Genomic DNA, 26,487 nt, shown 5'->3' with positions numbered 1-26,487 from the left:
AGCAATGGCCACAATAGCCAAACTGTGGAAAGAGCCTCGGTGTCTATCGAAAGATGAATGGATAAAGAAGATGTGGTTTATGTATACAATGGAATATTACTCAGCGATTAGAAACGACAAATACCCACCATTTGCTTCAACGTGGATGGAACTGGAGGGTATTATGCTGAGTGAAATAAGTCAATCGGAGAAGGACAAGCGGTGTATGTTCTCATTCATTTGGGGAATATAAATAATAGTGAAAGGGAATATAAAGGAAGGGAGAAGAAATGTTGGGAAATATCAGGAAGGGAGACAGAACATAAAGACTCCTAACTCGGGGAAACGAACTAGGGGTGGTGGAAGGGGGGAGGAGGGCGGGTGTTGGAGGGGAATGGGTGACGGGCACTGAGGTGGACACTTGACGGGATGAGCACTGGGTGTTTTTCTGTATGTTGGTAAATTGAGCACCAATAAAAATTAATTAAAAAAAAATAAAATAAAATAAAATTATTTTCACTTGTTATCTTCTTTCTTTAATGCAGCTACCAGGAAATTGAAAATTATACATGTGGCAGGGTACCTGTCAGGCTCAGTCAGAAGGGCATGCAACTCTTGATCTCTGGGTTGTGAGTTCGAACCCCACACTGGATGTAGAGATTACTTAAATAAAAATAATAAAAATAATAAAGCTATATATGTGGCTTAATTCTATTTCTATAGGATAGCCCCACTCTACATCGACTTTCTGTATAATCTCTCCTGATTTTCCAAGACAGATAGGATTTCTCCCTCCCTCTTGCCCTTTGAATTTCTTTGGATATTTGCTAGTTTTTAAAAATTCTTTTTAATTTTATTTTTTTATTTTATTCTGTTTTATTTATTTGTTTGTTTGTTTGTTTGTTTATTTATTTATTTTGCTGGCCAGCATTCTGTCTCTTCTTTTTATAGGCGTCTCAATCTCCTTTGTGGAGGATAATGTCCCAGAGCATGTAGCCTTGCTGAGAATTAGTGGCCCCATCCCGGTGCAGAAAACAGCTGGGTGTCCCTGTTAGCCTGGGGAGGATGGGCTCCAAATCAAACACCTCCCATGAGAAGCCCCCTCCGGACACGATGTATCTTGAGCAAGTGTTCCAAGGACATGGGGTCAGTTGGGGTCCCATTTCTTAAAGATGCAGCAATGTGGCACACCCTTTTTCTGTTGTGTCACTTTTGCAGTGATTTCTGCAGCCTCCAGGGTTTCCAAATTGATTGGAAATTGATCAATATGATTTCACTGATTCTCACCATTGATTCTGTGAGACCCTGACATTGGTCCAATTAATTTCCCTTTTCCAGAAGATTGATAGAGGCTGTTCCTGTTATTTGCAACCAAGAACTCTCGTACTGCACTGATGTATTACATGTAGGTCAGCAAATTCTAGGCCATGGGCACAGTTTTAGAATTAAAGGTAGACTGAAGGGTCAGGTTTTGGGATGCACAGGAACCAGCCCTACAGAATGATGTGCCAAGAAAGATGGGTGCTACCATTGAGATAAGCGCATATCAGTATTTTTCAGTCCTCGGGTCACCACTTTGTTCATTCCAGGAACACAGTAACGGACCAGCTGAGGTTAGGGCCTGTGGTAGGTAGAATGATGCCCAACCCCCCAAAGATGTCCGTGTCTTCATCCCTGGAGTCTGTTAATATGACCTTACTTTGCAAAAGGAATTTTACAGATGTGATTAAGTTAAAGGCCTTGAGGTGGAAAGATTATCTTGCATTATTTGGGTGAGACCAGTATAATCATGAGGATCCTAAGAAGTGAGGCAATTTTCCCAACTGGATCTGAGAGATGTGACTATGGAAGTAGGATTAGAAAGATGTTACTAATAGTGAGATTGCTGGTTTTGAAGATGCAGACAGAGGGACCCTAGCCAAGGGATGCAGGGAGGCTTTAGGAGCAATAAAAGGCAAGAAAGGGATCTTCTCCAGAGTCTCCAGAAAGGAATGCAGGCCTGCTGGCACCTTGGTGAAAGTTTTGACCTACAGAGCTGTAAGATATTAAATTTGTGTTGGTTTAAGTTGAATGATTTGTTAGGGCAGCAAATAGAAAACTATTATAAGGTCCATCCCTTGAGCTGGAGAGGACATTGCTTTGATTGACAATCTACCAAGGCTCTATCCCTTGGAGATGGGGGGAGATTCCTGTATGAAAACAGTGTACTACTGTTGCCTACTGGCAAGTGAGGAAAAGGATGCTGCACTTGATCTGACCCCAAAAGCCAAGAAGTGATGGGAGAGGATGTTGAACAGGCAAAACATGGATGCCCACTGCAACAACTACCACAGCCCCTTGCACATTGGTTAACCAAAATCTACCCAATTGAATTTTTAGGGCTGGCAATTGATTAGTTTAAATATTTGGGGTGAGAAGCCCTGGAGAAATTGAAAAGAACTTTATAAAGAATGCAAATCCAATATTTATACGTATATATTGCTGCATCTTTATGATGCCAAATTTTGGGGTGCCTGAGTGGCTCAGTCAGTTGAGTGACCAACTGTTGGTGTTAGCTCAGGTCATGACCAGGTCCTGAGATCTATCCCCCAGTTGGGCTCCATGCTCAGCAGTAAATATGCTTGAGATTCTCTCTCTCTCCCTCTCCCTTTGCTCCTCCCACCACTCTCTCTCTCTTAAATAAATAAATAAATAAATAAATACCTTTTTTTTAATGCCAAATTTCAGCATAAGGAATCTCATGAAATTTGAAAAAGACTGCTTCCCCCTCAGCAAAGGTGTACTGATTCAAATAGCTGCCCTAGCACCTAAACATGTGGACCTGTTTCATAAAGTGTTTAAAAAACTTGTGCTGGGTGTGCTGGGGTGACTCAGTCAGTTAAGCATCCAACTCATGATATCTGCTCAGGTCTTGATCTCAGGGTCATGAGTTCAAGTCCCACCATGGTCTCTACACTGGGTGTGAAGCCTACTTAAAAAAAAAAAAAAGAATCATGGGTTTAACTATGGCAAACAGTATAGAGGATCCTCCAAAATTAAAAATAAAACTACCATATAATCTGGCATTAAGTCAGAAAGATATATGTACCCCCATATTCACAGCAGCATTATTTATAATAGCCATGATATGGAAACAACATAAGTGTCCATCAATGGATAAATGGATAAAGATGTGGTGTACACACACACACACACACACACACACATTAGAATATTATTTAGCCATAAGAAGACAGGAAATCCTATCATTTGTGACAACATGGATGGGCCTGGAGGGCATTCTGCTAAGTGAAATAAGTCAGACAAAGACGAATACTATACGATTTCACTTATATATGCAATCTTAAAAAAAAATCATAGTGAGAAAAGGTCAGACTTGTGGTCACCAGAGGTGGTAGGGCCAGCAGTGGGGAGTTAGAAAAAAGTCAAAAGGTACAAACTTCCAGTTGTAAGATAAGTATCAAGGGATGTTCAAGGGATGTGATGTACAGTGTGATGACTCGTGCTAAGGCTGCTGTAAGATATGTAAGAAAGTGGTTAGGAGAGTAAATCATAAGCCTTCTCATCACAGGAGAAATTTTTTCTTCCTCTTTAACAATCTGTATCTTTAGGAGAAGATGAATGCTAGCTGAACCCACCATGGTAGTCATTTTACAATATATATAATTAAAGCATCATGCTGGACACCTTAAACTCATACAGCAAGATACGTCAGTTATTTCTCAATAAAACTGGTGGGTGGAAATCACTGGCTTAGTCACTGATTAGTTGTTGATAAATGAGGGATTCAATGGAACCCTGCTTACAGGCAAATGAGGTAGAAGGTACGGCCCCCCAGCCTAAGAAGGCAAAACATGATGAGGGGAGGCAGAAGGAGCAATTTATTGCACCTATCCAAAAATACTGACCATGGTCACTTAAGGTCACTGGACAATTAGAAAGAAGTGATACAAGTCATTGGAAAAGCCAGGGCTGACGTCCAACACACCCCGTGGCTCTTGTATTCTTGATCCTGACCTGCAACAGTCTAACAGCAGGTCACAAAAATTATCATTTTGGGCTATAGGAGAATATTACTCTAAATTCAATTAGGAGGTTTTGGCTCATGAAGAATCCTTTTCCTGAATTTAAGGAGACCATGCTCAGGTGCCAGGTCTCCTTTCTCAAGGTGAGTCTTCGTTCTGTTTGAAAACCATTTTGGCTGTGAGCATTCCTAAGGGAGTTTGTGTACTTATTGTTGTTGTTTTGTGATTGGGATTTGGGAAGGGCGAGAAGAGGCTCCTTTCCCAGAGACCAGAGCTAGATAGGTTCAAAAAGACATAAATCTAGAATTATTCCTGGTGCTGGCCATATGTTAGAATTAGCTGGAAAGCTTTATAATAAAAATACCCACGTTTGGGCTTAGAACTCTGGAGGTTGGGACCCTGGCATCCAAATCCTCCAAGAGCTCCCAGATAATTTGGCCAGTGCGGTCAGGGTTCAGAGCCCCCGTTTTCGAATTTTCTAGTAGGGATACCGCGTAGGTCATTAGTTTTGCGGCGTCCTCTCAGGGAGCTGTGGCCTAAGGTGCTATTCAAACCTCAGCGCGCTCGGGGCGCTGTTTAGGATTCAGCCTCCCAGGCGTCATCCTTGGAGAGTACTGGAAGACCACACTTGCGCAGCGTCCAGGAATCTTCATTTTATCCACAAGTAGATAGGGTCACGGTCCGAAAAATTAAACTTTGAGGGGTAACGGTCGTGGGGAGATTAGGAACCGGCTAGGGTTGGTGGCAGAAAAAAGATTTGTGAGGACTGACCCCCCCCCCCCCCCTCCAAATTCCTGTTATTCGTTGGCCCTTTACCCTGGGCGGTTTGGGGCCTGGACCACTGAAGGTCTGTGAGTGTGGCAAGGTGGGTGGCGCTGGATGTAGTTGGCCCCACATTCCAGAAAGTTCCCTCTGGACGGGGTGGGGGTGAGGCGAGGGGTCGCCTCTCTCCTCCGAGCCCCTTTGCTCCGCGCCGCCGCCCCGCTCCCGGCCCCTTCTTGGGAAGCGCCGGGCCGCTCGGCCGCTGCCCGGGAGCCGCGTCCTGAGGGGGGCGCGCGGGGACGGGGGCGGCCGAGGAGGGGACGCGCGGGGAGGGGGGGAGGGGGCGTGCGGGGAGGGGGGGCTTGGGGAGGGGGGCACGCGCGGGGAGGGGGGCGGCCGAGGAGGGGGCGCGCGGGGAGGGGGCAGCCGAGGAGGGGGCGCGCGGGGAGGGGGGGAGGGGGCGTGCGGGGAGGGGGGGCTTGGGGAGGAGGGCGCGCGCGGGGAAGGGGCTGAGCGGGGAGGGGGGCGCACGGGGAGGGGGGCGCGGGGAGGGGGCCGCGCGGGGAGGGGGGGGCGGCCGAGGAGGGGGCGCGCGGGGAAGGGGCTGAGCGGGGAGGGGGGCGCGCGGGGAGGGGGGCGGCCGAGGAGGGGGCGCGCGGGGAAGGGGCTGAGCGGGGAGGGGGGCGCGCGGGGAGGGGGGCGCACGGGGAGGGGGGCGGCCGGGGAGGGGGCGCGCTGGGAGGGCGGCGCCGGGAGGGGAGCACGCGCGGGGAGGGGGCGCGCGGGGAGAGGGCGCGCGGGGAGGGGGGCGGCCGGGGAGGGGGCGCGCGGGGAAGGGGCTGAGCGGGGAGGGGGGCGCGCGGGGAGGGGGGCGCACGGGGAGGGGGGCGCGGGGAGGGGGGCGGCCGGGGAGGGGGCGCGCTGGGAGGGCGGCGCCGGGAGGGGAGCACGCGGGGGGAGGGGGCGCGCGGGGAGAGGGCGCGCGGGGAGGGGGGCGGCCGGGGAGGGGGCGCGCGGGCAGGGGAGCACGCGGGGGGAGGGGGCGCGCGGGGAGGGGGGCGGCCGAGGAGGGGGCGCGCGGGGAAGGGGCTGAGCGGGGAGGGGGGCGCGCGGGGAGGGGGGCGGCCGGGGAGGGGAGCACGCGGGGGGAGGGGGCGCGCGGGGAGGGGGCGCGCGGGAAGGGGAGCACGCGCGGGGAGGGGGCGCGCGGGGAGGGGGGCGGCCGAGGAGGTGGCGCGCGGGGAGGGGGCGTGCAGGCGGGCGCGGCCGGGGCCTCGCCTCCCGGCGCTCGCGGCGCCACCTCCTCCCCACGCCGCCGGCGCGGACCGGGGGCGGGGACTCGCCGCTGCGGAGGCCGGAGACGCGGCGGTGCTGGGCGCGGCGCGGGGCGGCCGGGAGCGCGGGGCCGGCGGCGGGCGGCCTGGGAGCGGGTCCTGCGGCGCCGAGCGGCTCGAGCCGCGGCCGGAGGTGAGTGCGCGGCGCCGGGCCGCCTGCCCGCTCCTCCGCCCGCGCCGCAGCGGGTCACCGGAGCCCGCGAGCCCGAGCCGCCCGGGGCCGCCTCCCCGCCCGCCGGTCGGGGCCGCGCGGCCTTGCTTTCTGTTCTCCGCTGTGGCGCGGCGCCGGGTGGAGGGGGCGGCCCCGAAGCGGCGCTCGTCTCGTCCCGGCGCCGGGGGAGGCGGCGGCCGCGTGGGCAGGTGGCCCGGGGCCGCGAGCCGGTGGCGGGGCTGCTCCAGGCTCGCGCCCGAGCGAGCGTCTCCAGCCTAGGACCGTGGGCAGCGTCCGCACAACTTTGGCTGCGCTGTGAAAATAGCGTCCCGGGTTTACATCCAGTCTGTTTCACACTCCGTGTGCTGTTTGTGATGGTTTCTTTTTTTAAGGTAAAATAAGGCAATGCCTATTTTGATGAATGTTCTTTTTAGTATAATTTAAGGACCGTCGTACGGGGGATGCCGTGACGTCGCTGGTCACTTCCAGATTCTCTCTTCTCGAGATTTGCGCGACCAAACTTGTGTGGCTTTCGCGAGTCTGAGATTTCCTTTGTCTGGTGTGGGTTCTCCAAAGCCCTATAGCTCGAAATTCCGCACATTCCTAGGGATGGATTATTAAGATGTCCCACAGTCTGATGAAATACTTAACAGCTTTCCAGTGACTCTCCTTGACTTATGGCCGTCATGTTGACTCAAATTTAGGCAGTTTCAGTATTTCTGTAATTTTTGGAGCATGAGACCAGGGGAGCGGTGGAATCTCTTGGCGGTCTGGCTCCTCCTGCTTATGCTATAGAAGATTAAGGTAAGCTCATGCACTTGGGAAGAATGATTTTATTTGTAAGTACAACCAGCAATATGGTAAGACATGCTGTCCTTAGGCCAGAACTCATTTTTAAGATATCAGTGGTCAAAAAGACATTGAATCCCTAGGATGTTTAAAGAAAACAGTGAGCTCTTCCAGACGTGTTTTGGTTTCCTGTGCAGAGGTTATCACCCGCCCGCCCCCTCCCCCCATGGGTTTTGTTATAATGTAGGACCAAGAATGAGAGGAAGGAGTGGTTATGGGGACTAAAGGGGATCAGATGTGGACGACATTGCTCTGGGGAGCAAAGGATGCCGTCTCCTTTCTAATTGTTGGCAATGGGCCGGGTTATTGATGAGGGATGAAAAGATTTTTGTATTTATATTATTTTTTGAGGGGTAGGGCAGAAACAGAAGTGAGGATGGTTGAATGTGTCAGGGGCTATCTGTCTTCAGTTGGCTTTTGTGGCCACTTTCCCCCAGCAGGGAGGAAACTGCTGACCTTGTTGAAAACCCTGTGAATGTGCAGACAGGCTTTCTGCCTCTGAAGCACAAGGTAGAAGGGCAGAGCCTGGGGAAACTGCCTCTCCAGGGAGGAGGCTTCTAGCAGGCTGTGCTGAGCAGTGTCCTGTGGCTGGTACAGTAGTGGAAAGGAGCTTGGAGGTGGCGTGGCCCCTAGAGAAGTCTAGCCCCAGAGAAGGGAGAGCAGGAGATGACGGAAGAGAGGCCCCATGCCCTGGCTTTAATGTAGTTGTATTGCTTTATTACCTTTTATTTTCTTTTGAATGACCTAAGGTGAGAAAGAACATCCATCATTTGGATAAGAGAAAAACACTTCTTTTTTTATTGTTTAAAAAACAAAAAAAGCACTTCTTTTTTTTTCAAAAGTAGGAGAAATGGTCTTGATATGCTTTTGTCTTACCTTAGAAAAGCGTGAGTAGTATTTCATTTTCCTACTCTCCACTTCCTCCTACAAAAAAACATTCTTAGGTTGTGGTCATTTTCTTTTCTCGACTTTTCCAGTTAATGATGACATCACATGAAAGGACTTGGCTTGAAGTTTCAGAAGTCCTTACCAAGTTCCCAGGGAGTCTGCTTTGTTTCGCACAGTGAATTTCCTACACTTTTTTGGGGGGGAAAATCATGCCTTCTCTGATTGTTACAATATTTTGATCTTATTTTTGTTTAAAACCCTTCAGGACTGTGTTAATAGCACTTTCCTTAGCTAAGATTTTGAAGATTAATTAGTGCCCGACAGGAGGAAAATGTACGTCAGAGTATGATATAATAATGATCATACTGATACAGATGGTAACTTGCTATGGTTTCCAAACTTTTTTGATCATTATCATTAATCTAAAAAACAAAAACTTAAAATTAATTCATTGTTATATATCAGCTATCTCAATTACACAGATGTTTAGCACTCGCCTGTGGTTTTGTTATTTATAAGTCAGGTGCACGTGCTATTACTGTCTTGTATCTCAAGGTCCAGAATACTTCTTAGAGCTGGATTCATGCTTAGTGGCAGTAGAGGTAAAGCCCTATTTCATATACTCCTTGAATTGTGAATATTTTTGGCTTGTTTCTTGCTAGATCTGATTATATCATCATAGGTTTTACTTTGGGACATGGTTCGTGCAGAACTGAAGATGTGCCTTCCCAGCAGTGGGCCTGTGTTTGCCCATGCTTATGTTTATTAGAATGACTTTAATTTGTGCTTTTTATATGAATCTTAAAGCTTCTTAGCCTCTGTAAGGTTTGGTCTGGTTATAATTTGTCGGTCCACCTCTCTGTGCACAGTGCCAAGGTCAGAGGAGTTCCTCAGGCACCTCACAGGTTGGGGCCATGTGCCTTTCAACAGAGAGACTTAGCATGCAGGTCAGTTTCTACTTTTATTAGCACTGTTGATATTTTATGGTCGTGTAATAGAATTAGTAAAATGGAAGATGGTATAAGATCCTTAATATGATTAGTCTACATATAATATAGTTTCAAGTTTTTTTATATAATAGTTATATCACTATGTTTCATGGATACAAATTAACGTAACTTCTCAGATTTTCTTCTCTAGCCCTGTGGAGCATCTTCCATTACCCTTTGGGATGCATGTGCCCTGTTGGTGGACTCAATTCTTGTAACCTGACAGCCATAGACAAGGGATAAATTAGTGGGAGTGACTGTGTCCTTATAAAACTTTATTTATGGACCCCCACATTTTAATTGCATGTGCTATTCACGTGTCATGATATATTCTTTTGATTTTTTTTAACCATTAAAAACTGAAAAACTAGGCTTGTAGGCAGTGTACAGAAACAGGTAGCTGGCGGGATTCAGCCTTTGGGCTACAGTTTGCCAACTCTTGAACTAGAGGAAAATTCGGGAGTTCCTGCCAAAATGTAGTCTTGGCATCCATGTAGGAGGTGGCCTTTCTTCAGAAAATTTCAAGTGCTGGAAAAAGCACAATGAAATTTGGTTCCTCTCATTCATTTTCAGTTGTCCATCTTGCTCTTTGGTATTTTCAGTATGTAATACTAAACATGCAAATGAATTTTTAAAAAATATTCAAGAGAGAGAATGAGCAGGGCTGGAGGGCTGGGGGAGGGGCGGAGGGAGTGGGGCAAGCAAGGAACCTGATGTGGTGCTCCGTCCAAGGGCCTGGAGATCATGAGCTGAGCCATAGGCAGCTGCTTAACTGATTGAGCCACCCAGGCACCCTGTCATGCACACGGATTTTAAAAGTTTTTTAAGAAAATTTTTTTGAGGTATAACTGACGTCACGCTAGTTTCAGGAGTACGATGTAGTGATTCAGCAGCCCTAACTCAAGTCAGTATGTATTGCAGAAATGACCACTGCAATTAATCCAGTTAATGTCTGTCACCACAGTCACAAAATTCTTTTCTTGTGAGAACTTTTAAGATGTACCCTGTTAGCAATTTTCAAATATGCAGTACAGTATTACTAAGATCACCATAATGTTTAAGTTTTTCCTTTATAAACTGTCAGCTTCCAGAGCTGGGGAAACATGATGTTTGTAATTGGGGGTTGGGGAAGTAAGACGAAATTCTCTGCACTTCCTGGTAAGCTTTTAGAGCAATTTCAGGAGAATGCTGTGGACCTGGTCATTCAACGCTAATGGCTTAGAGCCGGGTTGAAAAACTTCTGTAAGGGGCCAGATAATAAGTATTTTAACCGGTTGAGTCCTCATAATAACCCTATGAGTGGATTTGGATCAGCTCATCAACTCTGTCTGGAACCAGAGACAGCTGTGGCCCTCAAGGGAGCTGGGGCGGCTGTGTTCACAAAACAGGGCTGGCATGGCATGCTCACCTCTGCTTGGGGACATTCTTGGGGCAGGGCAGAATGTTTTTAAACCCTCAGAAAATTGTTGGTGACCGAATCCTTCATCTGCCCTGAGCGGGGCGTCTCAGGTCTGTTTGCTCAGTGCAGAGGGACTTCTGGGCTTCCTGCTAAGCCTCCTGCAGAGTCTCCTAGATCCAGGTGAGGCCGTTTTGGAGAAGGAAGAAAGGTGGGGCTCTCCCACGGGAGAAGCTGTATGGTTTCCGCAGCGGTCACGTTGGTCTAATGAGCTGTTCTGACTCGATTGCTCTTACGTACAGTATCTGCCTATATGATTAAAAACCCCCATGTGGAGGGGCCCCCAGTCTGTAGAGCATGTGACTCTTGATCTCAGGGTTGTAGGTTCAAGCCCCATGTTGGGTATAGAGATTACTTAAAAATAAATTCTTGGGGCACCTGGGTGGCTCATTTGGGTAAGCATCCTGCTCTTGATTTCAGCTCAGGTCATGATCTCAGGGTGGTGAGATTGAGCCCCACATCAGGCTCTGCATTGAACGCAGAACCTGCTTAAACTTCTCTAGTTGTCTCCCTCTGCCCATCCTGCCCCAGCTTGAGTGCTCTCTCTTAAATCTTAAAAAAAGAAGAAAAAGACCTATGTGGAAATAAGTAAACAAGAAAAAAAAGTAAATCAAGGGGCCAGTGTATTTGGCAGGTTGCTCATTTTCAGGTGCCTTTCTTAAGTAATTAGAGGTTTTTCTTCTTTTACAAAAAGATTTTTTTTCTAAAGATTTTATTTATTTATTCATGAGAGAGAGAGAGCGCATGCGCGAGGCAGAGACACAGGTAGAGGGAGAAGCGGGCTCCATGCAGGGAGCCTGACGAGGGACTCGATTCCGGGACTCTAGGATCACGCCCTGGACCAAAAGCAGGTGCTAAACCACTGAGCCACCCGGGGATCCCCTACAAAAAGATCTTTATCTTACATGCAAACAATAATTTTAACCAGTAGGTTGAATTTTTAAAATGAAGCCAGTAGGAAAGAATGTGCAATTCTTTTCACATTTCCTATTACCAAGAGACATTTAATGCAGAAACACATCACTTTCTTTTTCTCCAGGGAAGCCTGGGGGTTCCACAGAGTTCAGCTGATTTAGGTTAACCATTTTTCAGTGTGTCAGATACAGTCAAATACGAGACACAACCCATTCTGAAGCCCCAGTTACAGTGAATATTAATATACCTGATGCAATTGTCTCCCACCCCTGCCGTCACCCCCTCGGCCCAGAGAACTAAGGTTGGGGAAGGAGAGTGTTTGAAGTACCTGACACTTGTCAGTGATGGCTCCGAGTTACCACCTTAGCCTTCATCATTTCCTACCTGTATCTGGCCTTTTGTTTTCAGCAGCAGAGGTTTCTACAGTCCTGAAAGTCAGCGCCAAAGTGCCAGGCTACCCTCCCTTGTGCTCACCTCCGTAGCCAGGTGGCCCTGTGTCCCTTAGTAGCCCCAGGCTCTCCTGTCTGTGCCCTCTGGGCAGCTGCATGGTTTCCTGGCCAGCCAAGTGCTGGGTCATAGCAAGGGGCTTCTGAGACCAGGCTCATGTTGGGCTTCCCAGAACCTCTCTTTTTCATAATGGGGTCCTGGTCTGGGGTGTCTGGTGCCGTGGTGGCAGCGGGGAGTCTGCCTCAGGTGATGGCAGTTACTGCTGCTTCATTGACAGCAGAGTCAATAGGATGAATGCATAAAGCTGGTTCCTTATAAAGTAGAATGATGGTGGAAGGAAGACATTCATCACCTTTTCCTTATGAAATGGGGAAACGACTAGATCTAGAAATGATTTCTTATTCATCTTTCCATCTCTAATAGTCAAATTTATTGAGCAATTACTATGTGCCATGTGTGGTTCTAAACACCTCTCATATCTTAACTTATTACATCCTCACAATAACCTTGTGAGGACAGTGATGCTCAGATAGGTCCTATGGTTCCTAAGAAGTGGAACCAGAGTCTGACACCGGACAATGGGTTTTAGAGTTTATTCTTTTAACACTGTCCTGAGTTGCTTGGTGCTAGCACAGCACCTGTCTCAGGATAGTTGGTCAGTACATTCTAATTGGCTCAAGAAAGAGTTTTGAATGATCATCAGAATACTTACCTTGAAGGTGAGAATTGAGATTTTTTATTGTTTTCAGGCTTGTAGTATATCCATCCATTGACTTCTATCTGCTGGAATAAAATAAACACTCATACATGGACTTCATCTAGAAGTATATTGTTAGGGAATTAAGTGTAGACGAAGATAGGCTTTCAAAGCCCTAGGTAAAAATATATTTTTTAGTAAAGGGTGCTGACAGAACTGGCTAGCCATCTCTCTCTCTCTCTTTCTCTCTCTCAGACACACACACACACACACACCAAAACCCAATATTTTTTGGATTTTTTACTCCTTACACCAAAAGGGAACTCCAAGTAGATGGAAGATTTAAATAAATATATGAGGCCATGGGTATGTTGAGAGGAGATATGAGTAAATGTGCTTCTAAACTTAGAGTACAAATGTCTTTTTAAGTGTAAGCAAAATCGGGATCGCTAGGTGGCTCAGCGGTTTAGCGTCTGCCTTCAGCCCAGGGCGTGATCCTGGGGTCCTGGGATCGAGTCCCACATCAGGCTCCCCGCATGGAGCCTGCTTCTCCCTCTGCCTGTGTCTCTGCCTCTCTCTTTCTCTGTGTTTCTCATGAATAAATAAATAAAATCTTTAAAAAAAAAAAGTGTAAGCAAAATCCAGACATGATAAAAGATTGACAAGAGTAGGTTGTTTTAAAAACATCACCAACAACCCAAGACTATGGACAAAAAATTCAAAGAAAAAGTGAAAAAGTCAAAGAACAAATGAAAAATTGAGAACAAAAGATATCCTCGTGAAATACCAAAGATTTAACATACAAAGAGCTCTTATAATTCAACAAGGTGAACACCCAAGTTTAAAAATGGGCAGAAAAGGGATGCCTGGGTGGCTCAGTGGTTGAGTGTCTGCCTTTGGCCCAGGGCTTGGTCCCAGTTCCAGGATCAAGTCCCACATCGGACTCCCTATGGGAAGCCTGCTTCTTCCTCTCTCTGTGTCTGCCTCTCTCTTTCTCTCTCTCATGAATAAATAAAATCTTTAAAAAAAAATGGGCAGAAAGTATAAAAACACATTTCACTAAAATGAACCAATGGCCAATAGATGAAAAGATGCTCATTTATGCTAAGAAGTATATTTTTTAAAGTAGGCTCTTTGCCCAATGTGGGGCTCAAACTCATGACCCCAAGATCAAGAGTCACATCCTCTATGGACTGGGCCAGCTGGGCACCCCAAGAAAATGTATTTTAAAACATCATTACTGATGAGCTTGCCAAACATCAGAAGTTTTATTTTGGTGTTATTGTGTGAGAAAACACGTTTCTCTCTACTAGTGGGAGAGTAAATTATTGGAACTGCTTTGGAAGCCAATGGAATAAGATATATCCAAAATTTTTTAGATGACTTGAATTTATGAAAGTTGCAAACATAGTAGATCCCTCACCCACCCATCCCTTTGTTTAGTTGTCACATCTCTCTGACAGTTTCTCACTATCCTTGTTTTCCATGATTTTAAATTAATATTTTTGAATATAGAATGTCCCTCAATATAAGTTCCTCTGAACTTTCCTCCCCGGTGCATCCTGTTGGGTGGTCTATGATGTCTGTCCCACTAGTAGCTGCATTCACTTTGATCACCTGGCTAAGGCAGTGTCGTCCAGGGTTTTCTACTCTTTGTGCTTTGTAATTTGCTAAATGTTTTGGAGGCAATAAGCTCTATCAGTTTTAAATACCTATGACCCAGCAGGACCGCTTCTTGAAATTTTTCTACAGCTGTCTGTGATTTATTCCATCGCTTGCAAAATGGGGGCGATTAGTGCCCCTCAGAATTGCTGAGAGGCTTCAGGGACCGCTGTGTTGGAAACACTTGAGTGCCTCACATGGAGTAAGCTCCTTGCTGGTTCCTCCTCCTTCCCAAACCCCTGGAAGAGGTATTTGGAATTCAGAATTTTGTCAGAATTCAGAAGATAATAAGATGCACTCATTATATATTATGTGACAACCCCAGCAGGATCTGCGGAGCACCCTGTACTTGAACACTAATCTTTCTGCAGCAAGACATATGAATATTCACACAAAGGGAGAAAGATAAAGACTTTAAGTAGTTTTGGGTAAGTTCTGATCAGTCCTTGATCTGAGTTCAGGTCAGGTTTGATTGCTATGGGTAAGTTTTTAAAACTCCCTTTGGGCTCTTAGAGCAATTTGGATTTCAGGATTGTGTTGGGGATCGCACACCTGGATAGGGGGTTTGCAAACCCAGGTGTGGATGTGAAAGGGTGTTCATGGCAGCATTGTTGGAAATAAGCCGAAAGGCCCTCTGTAGGAGGTTAAGTAAACCTTGCACACAGTGGTGCCCATTCAGAACTTTGAAAAGAAAAGAGCAAACTGTAATGTGCAACCAGGAAAAGTGCGATAAGATGTATGACTAAGTGACTCATGACATTACAGAACAGTGTGAATGATCTTGTTTGGATTTAAAAATATGTACGTCGATGCTTGTATAAACGTCAAGAAACATGGAGAATGATATCTAGGAGAGTGGCTGGATATTAGAATCGCCCGGGAGCACTGAAAACTACCAATACCTGGGCCCTTCTCTACACCCATTGAATTGCAGGTGAAGGATTGTGCCGTGCCTCGGTTCCTGGTGATGCAGGAGTCCGTGAGGGTTGAGAGCAGCTGGAATAGAAGGATGCTGCCGTTAGAGGGGAGACTTCTCATTTCACACTTGACTGTGTGGTCTTTCTCCCCATTTGTATTTGTAGTTTTATACATACTTTTTAAAGTTTAAAAAGAGTAAAAAAGACTTTTGTGAGCAAAATCAGATATGAGGGAGTGGAGACACGTTTTCAGCAGGTATATAGAATTTTCTAGAAGTTTAGTATTTCTGAGCATTACCTTCCTTTAATATATATAGTGCTTGCTGATTTCAACTGATATTTGATTTTTAAAGTTTTTTCCCCCTCTTTCATCTGGTGAGGAAGGCACCAGCAGAGGCTGAGGTCAGGTCTGTGCTTCAGAATTCTGGTGGTGCTTTATTTCAGGCAATTCCAAAGATTGCTCATTTATCCCCATGTAGACTCCCGCAGAGGTCTCCTGGTGACACACCAGATAGGAACACCTTGGGGGGAGAGCTGGCCCTGTCAGCTCTTCCCTATCTTGCTCGCAGGAATTGAACCTGGAAGCTCAGTCCCTGGGGTCTTCCCTCCCTGTCCCCTCCCGTGCCCACCCCCCAGGGCCACACCTGGCATAGAAGCGTACCTGTTCTCAGAGATGGCCTTTATTGTGCACGCTGCCCTCCCTCTGATCAGGTCCTGTTCTGGCTGGCTCAGCAAAGCCTTTTGGGAAGGTCGGCTTTCCGTGCTCGGTGCACAGTGCTGGCATCCCGGCAGCCCGGTCTCGGGTTGAAGCCCGAGACAAACCTTGTAAGCCTCGTCTGGGATTCTCTGGACAAGGGGCTGCTCTCTGCAGCTGTGTTGCTAAGGTGGCCGCGCTGCGCGCTGAGAGAAGCAGCCATTCTGAGGAAGCCTGGGCCAGCGCCTCTCCTGCAGGCAGCGCCGTGAGTGTGTACAGCGTGTGTGTGTGCACGTGCGTGTGCGGAGTGGAGGGGTCCACAGTGGGCCGTGACTTAGTGGGCATCTACACTCCCGGGTGCTTTCTGGCTTTGCTCAACAAATGCTTTGACTGGGTGTCGTTAGTGATTCTGTCCAGGGGCGAAAACCCCTTCCTTGTTAGGTCTCAAATCAAAAAGAGCTCTTCGGGGAACAATGAGAAATGGTTTTTCCCCCCTAAGGTGATGTGGAAGCATTTGATATCTGCTGTCTCTGTTCAAACAGGTGATTCACGTCAGCCTGTACTGGAGTGGTAAGTACTACACTCGCCCTAACGTTTGACAGCGGAGGAAACTGACGTGCATGAGAGATTGTTACCTGCCCGAGGTCTCGGGCCACAGGTGCTGGGGCTGCAGGACGATGCTCACTCCTGCCAGCCTGTCCTGGGGGGCTGGCCCGCAGCGCAGGGCACCCAGCCTTGTGGGCTCAGGCTGTGCTACTTACATGGCTCTCTCCTGCGGGATCGTGTGTCCAGGCAAAGTGCCTTTGTGTCGGCTGTGCCGGTGCACGGGGTCTGCTCCAGGCCCAGCGCTGCTGTACAAAGGCTCATGGGCTTGTTCTATTTGGCAGATTCTCAACCAGCCTTTGAGATGATGGGACTGGGAAACGGGCGCCGGAGCATGAAGTCGCCACCCCTTGTGCTGGCTGCCCTGGTGGCCTGCATCATCGTCCTGGGCTTCAACTACTGGATCGCCAGCTCGCGGAGTGTGGATCTGCAGGTGTTTTGCTTGTATTTGCATGGGTGTCAAAGTATTTAAAGTTGCCGGGTGCTGGGGTCAAGGGGTTTGCTGTTTGCCACCCCCTGAGGCATTCCGTCCAGCATGCGTGTACTTCCTATCGTGAGTTTGGGGCTCTAGGTACCCTGCACTCAGCCACGGGCTAGACTCTCCACGCCAGCTCTGCTCTTGGGTGGGAGAGGACCTCTCTGTGATTTGGGGTTGCTACCGGAACAGCCGCCTCTGCTTGTCCTGTGAGTGAATGATTTTTAGTTCAGCTGTGGGGGCCGTTTCTGGGAAGACGGCTTGCTTCGGTACACAGACCACAGCCCGTCGGGCCCCCCAGTCCATGCTAGACCTCAAAGAGTGGTATTGGAAATGCATTTGGGTGACAAGTGTGGGAAGTGTGTGCTTAGATGGGCCAGTTGTTAAAATCATCATGTAAGGAAGGGTAACTTTAGCTTTCCCATTATCACTGCCTATCATGGGTCCGGCAATGCTGAGCAAGGACAGAGACTATGGTCAGGCAGCTCTGACCCCTCCTCTCCATGAGGCCTCCCTCCTGGCCTCCCGTATCCTGTCTGCAGCCTGCCCAGCCACTTAGCAAAGAATCCTGCTAAATCATCCCCTCCCCCAGCATCTGGTCAGGCACCTGCTGCCTCTCCCGTGATGTCTGAGCTCTTCGCCTGCCTTTAGCCAGAAATCCCCCTGCTCTTGAGGTCTCCCCTTGATAGTCTTCCTCCACTGACCCCTCCCTCTGCCATTGGCTGTAAACTCTTAGCTGTCTCGGCTGTGTTCAGAGTGGGGCTGGTTCTCTCCCCTACTGCATAGACGTGACCCCTATTGCAGGAGTCTTGAAGGAAGTTTTCCTTTCTGTTTTAACAAGTATCCAAATGATTTTTCTTCAACAACACATCGTATACACTATCTTCTGTACACAAACCTTGTAGGTTTGGGACTTCATTTTCCCCATTTACCAGGTAGGCAGATCGAGACACAGAACGTACAAGAGGCCTGGGGATTTGAACCCAGTGTTTCTGAGGGCAGAGCTTGGGCTCTGAGCCATGAAGCCCCATCCCGTGTGAGATCCTCTCAGGCTTACTCACCCCGAAGGGTGGTGCTTTCATGTGAACTCCACGGGAGCCCGTCCTCTGGGCACAGGTGGACATGGTGTCCAGAGCAGGAGAAATGAATCTGTTGCTAGAAGTTCTGTCTGCCAAAGAGTTAAGTGCTTTGTCATCAGCAGGAGGGAAACAGAACTAAATATTTGAGCACCTTGTAAAGCATGAGGCACTTTATGTACTCACGTCATTTCAGCCACCCAGAGTCCCTGGGAGGGCTATGGTGGTATTTCCTTGAAGATTAGCAGTGGTGACAAAGAAGCCCAGACAAGTGACTTCCTCTACTTATAATACTGTGTCTCTGGGAAAAACTGTTGTAGCTTCTACACCATTGACTTCCAAAATGGTTCATAACACACAGAACTCCTTAAAGCACATCTTGGGAGGAAGTAGACTTTATCGTCTAGGAGGAGGGTTTGCAGAGCTTCCATCCGGCTCTGCAGGACCTGCAGAGGTGGTGTCTGGCAGCAGCCTGGGCCTGGTTAGGAAGGGGAGTGGGCTGGGAGCAGGGTTGTGTGGGGTTGGGGAAGGGCCCTGGGGGAGGGACCCGCAGGGCTGAGTGGGAGCACCCCCCACCCCAGGTACTGTCTCCTGCTGGTGCCGGACCCTGAACCCCCAAACTGGCTTCTCTGTCCCGGCCTGGTCCCGGGGTCAGCCTGGGTTCGCCCTCACCAGCCATGTGTGGTGTCCCCATAGACCAGGATCGTGGAACTGGAGGGCAGGGTCCGCAGGGCAGCCGCCGAGAGGGGCGCCGTGGAGCTGAAGAAGAACGAGTTCCAGGGGGAGCTGGAAAAGCAGCGGGAGCAGCTCGACCGCATCCAGTCCAGCCACGACTCGCAGCTGGAGAGTGTCAACAAGATCTACCAGGACGAGAAGGCAAGGCCTGTGCCCTAACCCCTTAGCTCCGCTCCGGTGCCAGTCGAGACTCCATTGCACTCCCCTCGCTGGGAAGATGCAGGGCCGTGAGGGGGTTCATGCGATAATGTGGGACCGGCCTCTTCATCAGGCTGTTGCGTGTTAGCTCTCCCCTGGGTTAGACGTTGGGTCCCCGCATTATTTATTTTATGCTTGGCAGTTTGAACCTCTTAATCCCCCCCACCTCGTATTTTACCCATCCCCCCCCACCTCCAGACGGCTCTCCATCCATGACCCATTTTGTTTCTTGTTTTTAGATTCCACATGCAAGTGAAATCACATGGCATATTTGCCTCACAGATTTATTTCACTTACTGAAATGCTGTCTAGGTCCATCTGTGTTGTCACAGATGGCAAGATTTCATTCTTTTTCATGACCGACTAATATTCCTGTGTGTGTCTGTGTGTGTACACATGCGCACATACCATATCTTTATCCATCTATTGATGGGCGCTTGGGCTGCCGCCATGTCTTGGCTGTGGTGAGGAATGCTGCAGTGAACATGGGGTACGTATCTCTATTTGAATTAGTGTTTTTTTCAGATAAATACCCAGCAGAGTTGCTGGATCATACGGTAGGTCTACTTTTAATTTTTGGAGGAACCTTTTCCTGCTTTCCACAATGGCTGCACCAATATACCTTCCTACCTATGGTGAAGGAGGGTTCCCTTTTGTCCACATCCTCAGCAACACTTGTTATTTCTTGTCTCTTTGATTTTAGCCCTTTTGACAGGTGTAAGGTGATAGCTCTTGTGATTTTGATTTAGAGAATACTCATTTGCTGAGTACTTTATCATATTCACAAATGTGTATTTCTTCTCTGGAAATTGTTCCAGTTTTAATGCTGTAGTAAAGTGCTTCCTAATTTTTCTTCACTTTGTGGGTGACACTATTTATGCTCCATAAATCCCCCATAACGGATTTTAGAATAGGACCTAGACATTGCTCATAGCATGTACACAGACATAACTCCTTAAAGCACATTTCTGGGAAAAAGTAGAGTTTATTCTCCAGGAATAGAGTTGGTAGAAATTCCATGTGGGCTCTTTGGACGTGCAGAGAATGTGTCTGGCACCCGGCCCCTGCCCAGTTAGGAAGGGAGAGTGGGATGGGAACTGGGGAGTGTGGGGTGGGGAGGGGGCCCTGGGAGCAAGGCACCCGCAGGGCTGCCCACAGGGCCTGGGCGGAGATGGGCTCCCGCGCTGGGCAGTGTAGGGTGACAAGCCCATCCAGCCTGGTGGAGCACTTCCTCTCTTCCTGGCTGTGGTCTGGAACAGGATTTTTACTCAGAGCCTCTGGCTTTTCTGTGTTTTTACTTTAATTTTTTTTTCTTTTTGAAATAGTAGTGATAGAAGATAACATGAGTGTGTGGCCGTGAGTCATGTTTGCTTGTTGTGCTTAAGTGTTTTTGTTTTCTTAACTCCATCAGTCTACCAGATGCTTCTGAAATTCCACTGCCCTACGAAACCCAAAATTCTAGGAGTGATAATCTCTCTGTTCTCCCCTAAGCTTCTGGATCGTTCTGTGTGTTGCATGAAAGTGTGGGTGTACCTTTTGGGTGGGGAGAAGGAAAAAAGGTTGCTGGTTAATTTCGGCTCATGGGCGTTCTGCTTTGGTGTAAGTTTGTGCTAGTTTGGCTCCAGACCCCATAAAATGGGCCGCAAACAACTGGGTTTCCTGTACAGGTGGGCAGACTCCTCAGAGAATATGCTGTGCACAGAACCGTTTGTTTTAGAGAATTCCTGGTAATGCGGTCCATGAAGCATCCTCCCACAGGCGAGTCCTTGAGATAGAGATGCTGGTTCACTGGAGTATAATCTGATGTGGAGATAAGAGCTCAAGCTTGGCATTCTTTGAAATATGGTTGACTGGCTGTTTCCTGAAAACCTCTCCCTATATAGGAAGAAACCATTCTTAATGCTTGTTTTATGGTTTCTTTTCAAACGGGGTCACGATGCAAGGTCTCAGCTCTCCTGCCCCACCCATTCAGGAACTATTTGGGGATCCAGGGGGAGGAAGTCTCTTAGAGTTGCAATAAACAGATACTGAAAATCCAGGAGTCCAGGTAAAGAGGATAAAATATGCATTTGAAAGAGAGACAGCCAGTCACTGGGGAAGAATGAGAGTCCCTTTTCATTTGGACTTTAAAAAGTCCATGACTTTAAAAGCACCATGACTTTTATTGACCCTTACAATGTATGATATAAAGTTCTTCTAATTTTGGGGTGGGACTGGGGGTGCAGGGCTAGTTTCTTAGCTTCAGGAAGATTTCTGCTATAGCTTGGTGTAGTGGTAAAAGGCACAGGGTGTCCAGTCAGGCAGAGCTAGGTTCAGATCTTGTTTTCCTTAGCTCCATGATTTTAGGCAAGTCACTTAAATTTCTTGGTCTGTTTTCTCAGCTCTTGAGTGAGAATAACAGTAGACTCCCCCTTACAGTGTGAGGATTCAGTGAGATAATATTTATAGAGAGCTTCACACAATGCTCGGCATGGACTAGACACTCAAAAAACTGGTATCTAGTGTCATTATAACTAGTCCTAGTAATTGTGGTACCAGTAAATGGCATAGAAATAGAGGGAGTAAACCACAGTTTACTGTAGTGGTAATACTGTAGTGGTAATACTCTTCTTTTTGGTATGGGTTTTGTTTTTTGTTTTTTGTTTTTTTTAATTCCAAATCGAAGCCATGGAACAAAATTGCCCTACCTTTAGGAAAGAATTAAGAAGATGCTGGGGTGTCCATTAGAACCAAGAGTAAACAGTGTGGCTGAGCCACAGCAAATAACCGTGACAGCCACCACAGCCGCAAGGAGAGCTTACGTCACTGCGTCTCTCTTCAGCCAGACGCCAAGCTAAATGTCCACAGGGATCATTTCCTGTATTTGTCTCAACAAACCCGTGAGACTGGTGCGTAGGCTGAGTGTGGAGCCATTCCTCAGGATGAGGCCCAGATCCCTGCAGCCTGCAGGAGCGCCGCCCTCCGCTCTGTGCAGACGCAGGCCACAGTGAGGGGGTGTGCTCCAGAACCCTCCCTCCCTGCGTAACACAGGGGCTGTGGCAGGGGCCCCAGGTAGCCAGGCCGGTCCAAGTCCCTAGTTGCTGAAGCCAGGTGATGAGATGCTGTGTTTATCTGCATGCTTCAGAAGACCAAGGGATTCCAGCTACCTCTCTTTGAGCCCCAATTCCAAATTCCCAGGCAAAAAACCCCACTCGAATCTTTCAGTGTGGCTAGGCGGTTCTCAGAGAGGGAGGGTTGGCTGTTACATCAGGACGTTCATTCTCTCTCAGGTTAGCACTGGTAGTTTGAATTGGAATCAGGCTCTTTTTCAGAATGTTAAAGAATCGTCTGGTGGTCTGATGCAGCTTCTCGGCCATGGGATGACTGGGGGTGTCAGCATCTGGGGGGTGCGGTTTGCAAGTGTCACATGACTTAGAGATTTCTGACCTCCTGGAGTCCCCCCCCCCCCCCCCTTGGATGGCCACTGTTCTCTGCACAGTATTGTGGCCATCAGGTGGCACCTGGATAGGAGTTTGAAGGCCAGACCCCTCAGGAAAAATGGGGTCATGAAATCAGTGCTTCGGGTCAGTTCCATGTAATAGAATTCCCGAGGAGGGAAACAGCCATTCTTGGTGTTCTGCTGAACCACATCCCTTGGCTCTGTATGGCTGTCGGACACCTGAAATGTGGCTGCTGGGCCTAAGGAACTGAATTGTGAACTTTATTTAGTTTTGACTACATTTGGGTAGCCACGTTGGGCAGCATGGGTTTGAATGCTAAGGCAGAGAACTCTGGGGACAGGCTGGGCATGGCTACTGATGGACTGTCCTGCTTGCCGGAGAGCACAGGGCCGAGCCGGGGCCTCCTTTGGGCTCTGGTATCTTTTCCCTTTTGCTGTTTGGTCCAGAATCGGGCTGTGAATGGTGCGTCGGGCACCTTGTAACGGGGGGCTGTGCTCCCTGGGAAAGCCTTTGTTGCTTAGTTGTGTTCAGTGATGTGGGCTTATCAGCCCAGCTTATTAAGTTGGCGTTTATTAACTTAGTTTTGTTAGGAAAGTTGTTTGAGATAACTCAGGCCCTGCCAGGCAGCACGTCGCAATCGCCTGGGCACTTACACAAATACAAATATTATTTTTTACTTGTAAAGATTTTATTTATTCATGGGAGACACAGAGAGAGAGACACACACACACAGGCAGAGAGAGAAGCAGGCTCTATGCCAGGAGCCTGACGTGGGACTCGATCCTGGAACTCTGGGATCACGCCCTGAGCCAAAGGCAGGCGCTGAACCGCTGAGCCACCCAGGGATCCCACTGGGGATTTTAAATATACACTGGATCAGACTTTCTGGGTGTTGGGCCTTGGAGAATATTGAATTTTTCTTAAAAGATGATACACATAACATGTGCAGATGCACAATTTTTCCTACATGCCCAGATCCTTTCAACACAGGTAGCTCATCCAGACACTGATGAGGAAATGTTGGATGTTTTGCAGTATTACACTTTTGTTTTTTTATTTTTATATTTTTAAAGCTTTTATTTATTTATGAGAGACACAGAAGCAGAGACACAGTCAGAGGGAGAAGCAGGCAAAGAGCCTGATGCGGGACTCGATCCCTGGACTCTGGGATCGCGACCTAAGCCAAAGACCGATGCTCAACCCCTGAGCCACCCAGGCGCCCCAGTATTGTACTTTTAAAAATAAAATAGTCTTATCCGGATTTTCATTTTATTGACCCTTTCTCAATGAAATGATTTTAAAGTGGACGGTATTATGATTAAGAGAGAATTCTCTGAAGGTAATTTGGCAGTGCTCTTACAAAGTAATTGACATTGATACTGTTTTTTCTAAGCTATTTCTTACATCTTTACCCATGTTTACTGGAATCCCTGAAAATTTTTAGAAGATGTGCCAAGTTGCAAACCTCCTGCTCACCTCCTGCTGAGTTTTTTTTCCCCCAAGATTGCCAACTCCTGCCGACTTGGAATATGGGTGTGTCTGCAGGTCCTCAGCACTGAGACTGGCTTCTCAGGCGCCCCTTCAGATGTCCCCCGGAGTGGGCAGGCAGGTGTGAAACGTCACGTGAGGTCTCGCCAGCTGGCTTTGGTGCTGGAATGATCCCTGGAGCAGCTTTAGTATGAAAGAGCAGGACGTGCAGAGAGGTCAGAGGAATGATAGGCTAATACCTCTCCCAGAAATTATTTAAAACAAAAACCATTATCAAGTTGAGGTTCTCTTTGTTCCCCTTCTCTGTTCCTTTCTCCTTTCCCTCCTGCCCAAAGATGGTCACTATTATGAATTTTTAAAAATTGTGATTCTGGCATAGTCGAGTGTTCTGCTAGCTTCAGGTGGACAATATGGTGATTCAGCGCTGCCATCCATCACCTGGTGCTCCTAACGACACCTGCCCTTCTTTTCCCCAGCACCTGTTTCACCCATCCATTCACTATTATGTTTGGTGGTTTTAGAGTTCATATTTCTGAACTTCTGCAGGTGTCCACTGTCTGGAGCATTGACATGTCAGTTGGCTTCTGTTTTGATAATATGAACCAAATCCCACTGATTTTTTTTTTAATGTGAACCAAAGCCTCAGATTTTTATGTGATAAACACTTCATGTGAGACTTTAGCTGCTCCTTGAAGATGGACCTGTTGTTTTCATTTCCTTTCTTTTCTACTTCCCCTTCTGTTGCAGAAAGAGGTGTGGTTAAGATGATTTGACTACACAATTGCAGCTCTGCAGGTTTCTGCATACTTCGTCTTTCTAGGACTTCTGTAACTTGGTGGGAGCACTGGTATGGTCGCTTCCTGAGCTGTAGATGAGAAGGGATGTTCAGTTTTCTGAAACAGACAAAATGATTGTGTACAGCAGCCTTCAGTAACTTTCAAAACAGTTATCTTTTAAATTATTGAAATACTGTTATTGTTAGTTTTGAAAATACCAAAAAAAAAATTTTAATCCCCTGTAATTCCATCCCTCCAGGGTTAACCACTGAGAACCCCTCACACCCTTTTTAAAACATTCAGATGATAGCTAAGCATTTATAAGTCATCGTTATACTCAAGCTTTTATAAATGGACATGTGCTGTGAAGATGCTAGAACATAAGGGGGGCCTTTTAAATGAGAAACACTTTGGAACACATCTGGTTTTTGCACATCATTAAAAACCCAGAAACACCTGACTTATTATGTATGGTTATCTTAGGGGCACGGAGGGGCCAGCTTCCAGACAAGGATATAGTTCATAAGTGTTTGCTAAAGGGAACTTTTGCAGGTTACCTTGATGCCTCATTGGCATAGGTGTCTGTGTTTTGAACATGAAGATACACGTGTCATTTAGGGGAACGGGGTTATATAGACATGTGGTGTTCTGCTTATTTGCTGTATCACAAGTTACCCCAAAACATAGTGGTTTAAAGCCATGATGGCATTTATTTTGCACTCACACATCTGCAGTTGGGAGGGCTCAGTAGATACTGGTCTGTTCCATGTTCTATCTGGGTGCCAGAAGGCTCACCGTCGCCTGCAGCTTCCCTCACTCAGGTGCTGGTGTCAGTGACCCCAGACCTCAGTGGGGTCGAGGCCCCCAGCACATAGGGTGGCTTTCCCCCCACGGCTGCTGGGCCTCCTTGAAGCTTGCAGGCTGGAAGGTTCCTGGGGCGCCATCCCCACAGGGGGGAGGGAGTGCCCCTGTGGGAGGCTGTTACCTTTTGTAGGCATTTCCCAGGGCTGGCCTGTAACAAAGTACCACAAACCAGGTGGCTTAAAACAACAAAGGTATTTCTTTCGTGGTTCTGGAGGCTAGAAGTTCCAGATCAAGGTGTCAGCCAGGACTGTGCTCCCCAGAAGGCTCCGGGGGAGGCTCCTTCTGGAACCGGCTCTGGCCACTGCTGTTTGCCTGCAGTCTCTGACCTGGTCTGCATGGGTCCTAGAAGTGTCGCTCCAGTCCCGGCCATCTCCCTGTGTGTTTGCCCCTCTACCCCGTAGTCCTACTGGCTTCCACCCCACCTTCATGACTTCATGTCACCTGGATTATATCCACATAGACCCTGTCTCTGAATAAGGTGCTTCTTGGATTCTGGGAAGACATGAAGTTTGGGGGCACACTGTCCAACTCACTAAGCCTTTCACTGAGTGGGTCACTTCTTCAGCATTCCTAGGAGCAGGTTACTGAGGCCAGCCCAAACTGAAAAGGGTGGGAGTTAGGCTTCACCAATGAGGTCTGGGGTCACTGACACCAGCACCTGAGTGAGGGAAGCTGCAGGTGACGGTGGCAGAGACTTGGGAGTCATGTTTTTAAGCCATCACATTTGTGGTGAAATTCTTTTTCTTTTTTTTAAAGATTTTATTTGAAAGGTCGCATAAGCAAGGGAGAGGAGTAGAATGAGGAGAAGCAGGCTCCTCACTGAGCAAGGATCCCAACATGAGGCTTGATCCCTGGGTTCATGACCTGAGTTGAAGGCAGACACCCAGGCGTCTCCCCCTTTTTTCCAAGTAAATATTTGTTTACATATCAAACTAGTTTTTAAAGGGCCTAAGTAAGAACAGATCCCCAGATTTTAGGTAGTTTTTGCCAAAAGTGAATGGAGAATTACTTGTAAAGGTCTGCTTCTCTCCTGAAGCTGGCACAGAGTGCTTGAATTCAGTCTTTCG

At 48.0% G+C, this 26,487-nt stretch overlaps 1 protein-coding gene across 6 annotated transcripts in view; it reads left to right on the top strand.

The window, feature by feature from the left end:
- Positions 1–4,508: 4,508 nt before the first annotated feature.
- Positions 4,509–26,487, top strand: part of GOLM1 (golgi membrane protein 1) — a 55,082-nt gene continuing 33,103 nt past the window's right edge. Inside the window, exons 1-3 of one of the 6 annotated variants that reach the window (XM_025984163.2) lie at positions 4,509–4,869; positions 16,653–16,801; positions 18,616–18,795. In XM_025984163.2, coding sequence (XP_025839948.1) covers positions 16,673–16,801; positions 18,616–18,795 — 309 coding nt within the window. In that variant the 5' untranslated portion in view covers positions 4,509–4,869; positions 16,653–16,672. Of the gene's footprint in view, positions 4,870–6,099; positions 6,234–6,450; positions 6,644–6,685; positions 7,056–14,250; positions 16,336–16,359; positions 16,802–18,615; positions 18,796–26,487 lie in introns of those variants that run through there. The other 5 variants (XM_072763371.1, XM_025984164.2, XM_072763360.1 and 2 more) reach the window with 5 other exon arrangements.

The sequence above is a fragment of the Vulpes vulpes genome, chromosome 1 (genome assembly GCF_048418805.1).
Source record: "Vulpes vulpes isolate BD-2025 chromosome 1, VulVul3, whole genome shotgun sequence".
Classification (NCBI taxonomy): domain Eukaryota; kingdom Metazoa; phylum Chordata; class Mammalia; order Carnivora; family Canidae; genus Vulpes; species Vulpes vulpes.
This window is presented reverse-complemented; position numbering and strand designations above follow the sequence as displayed.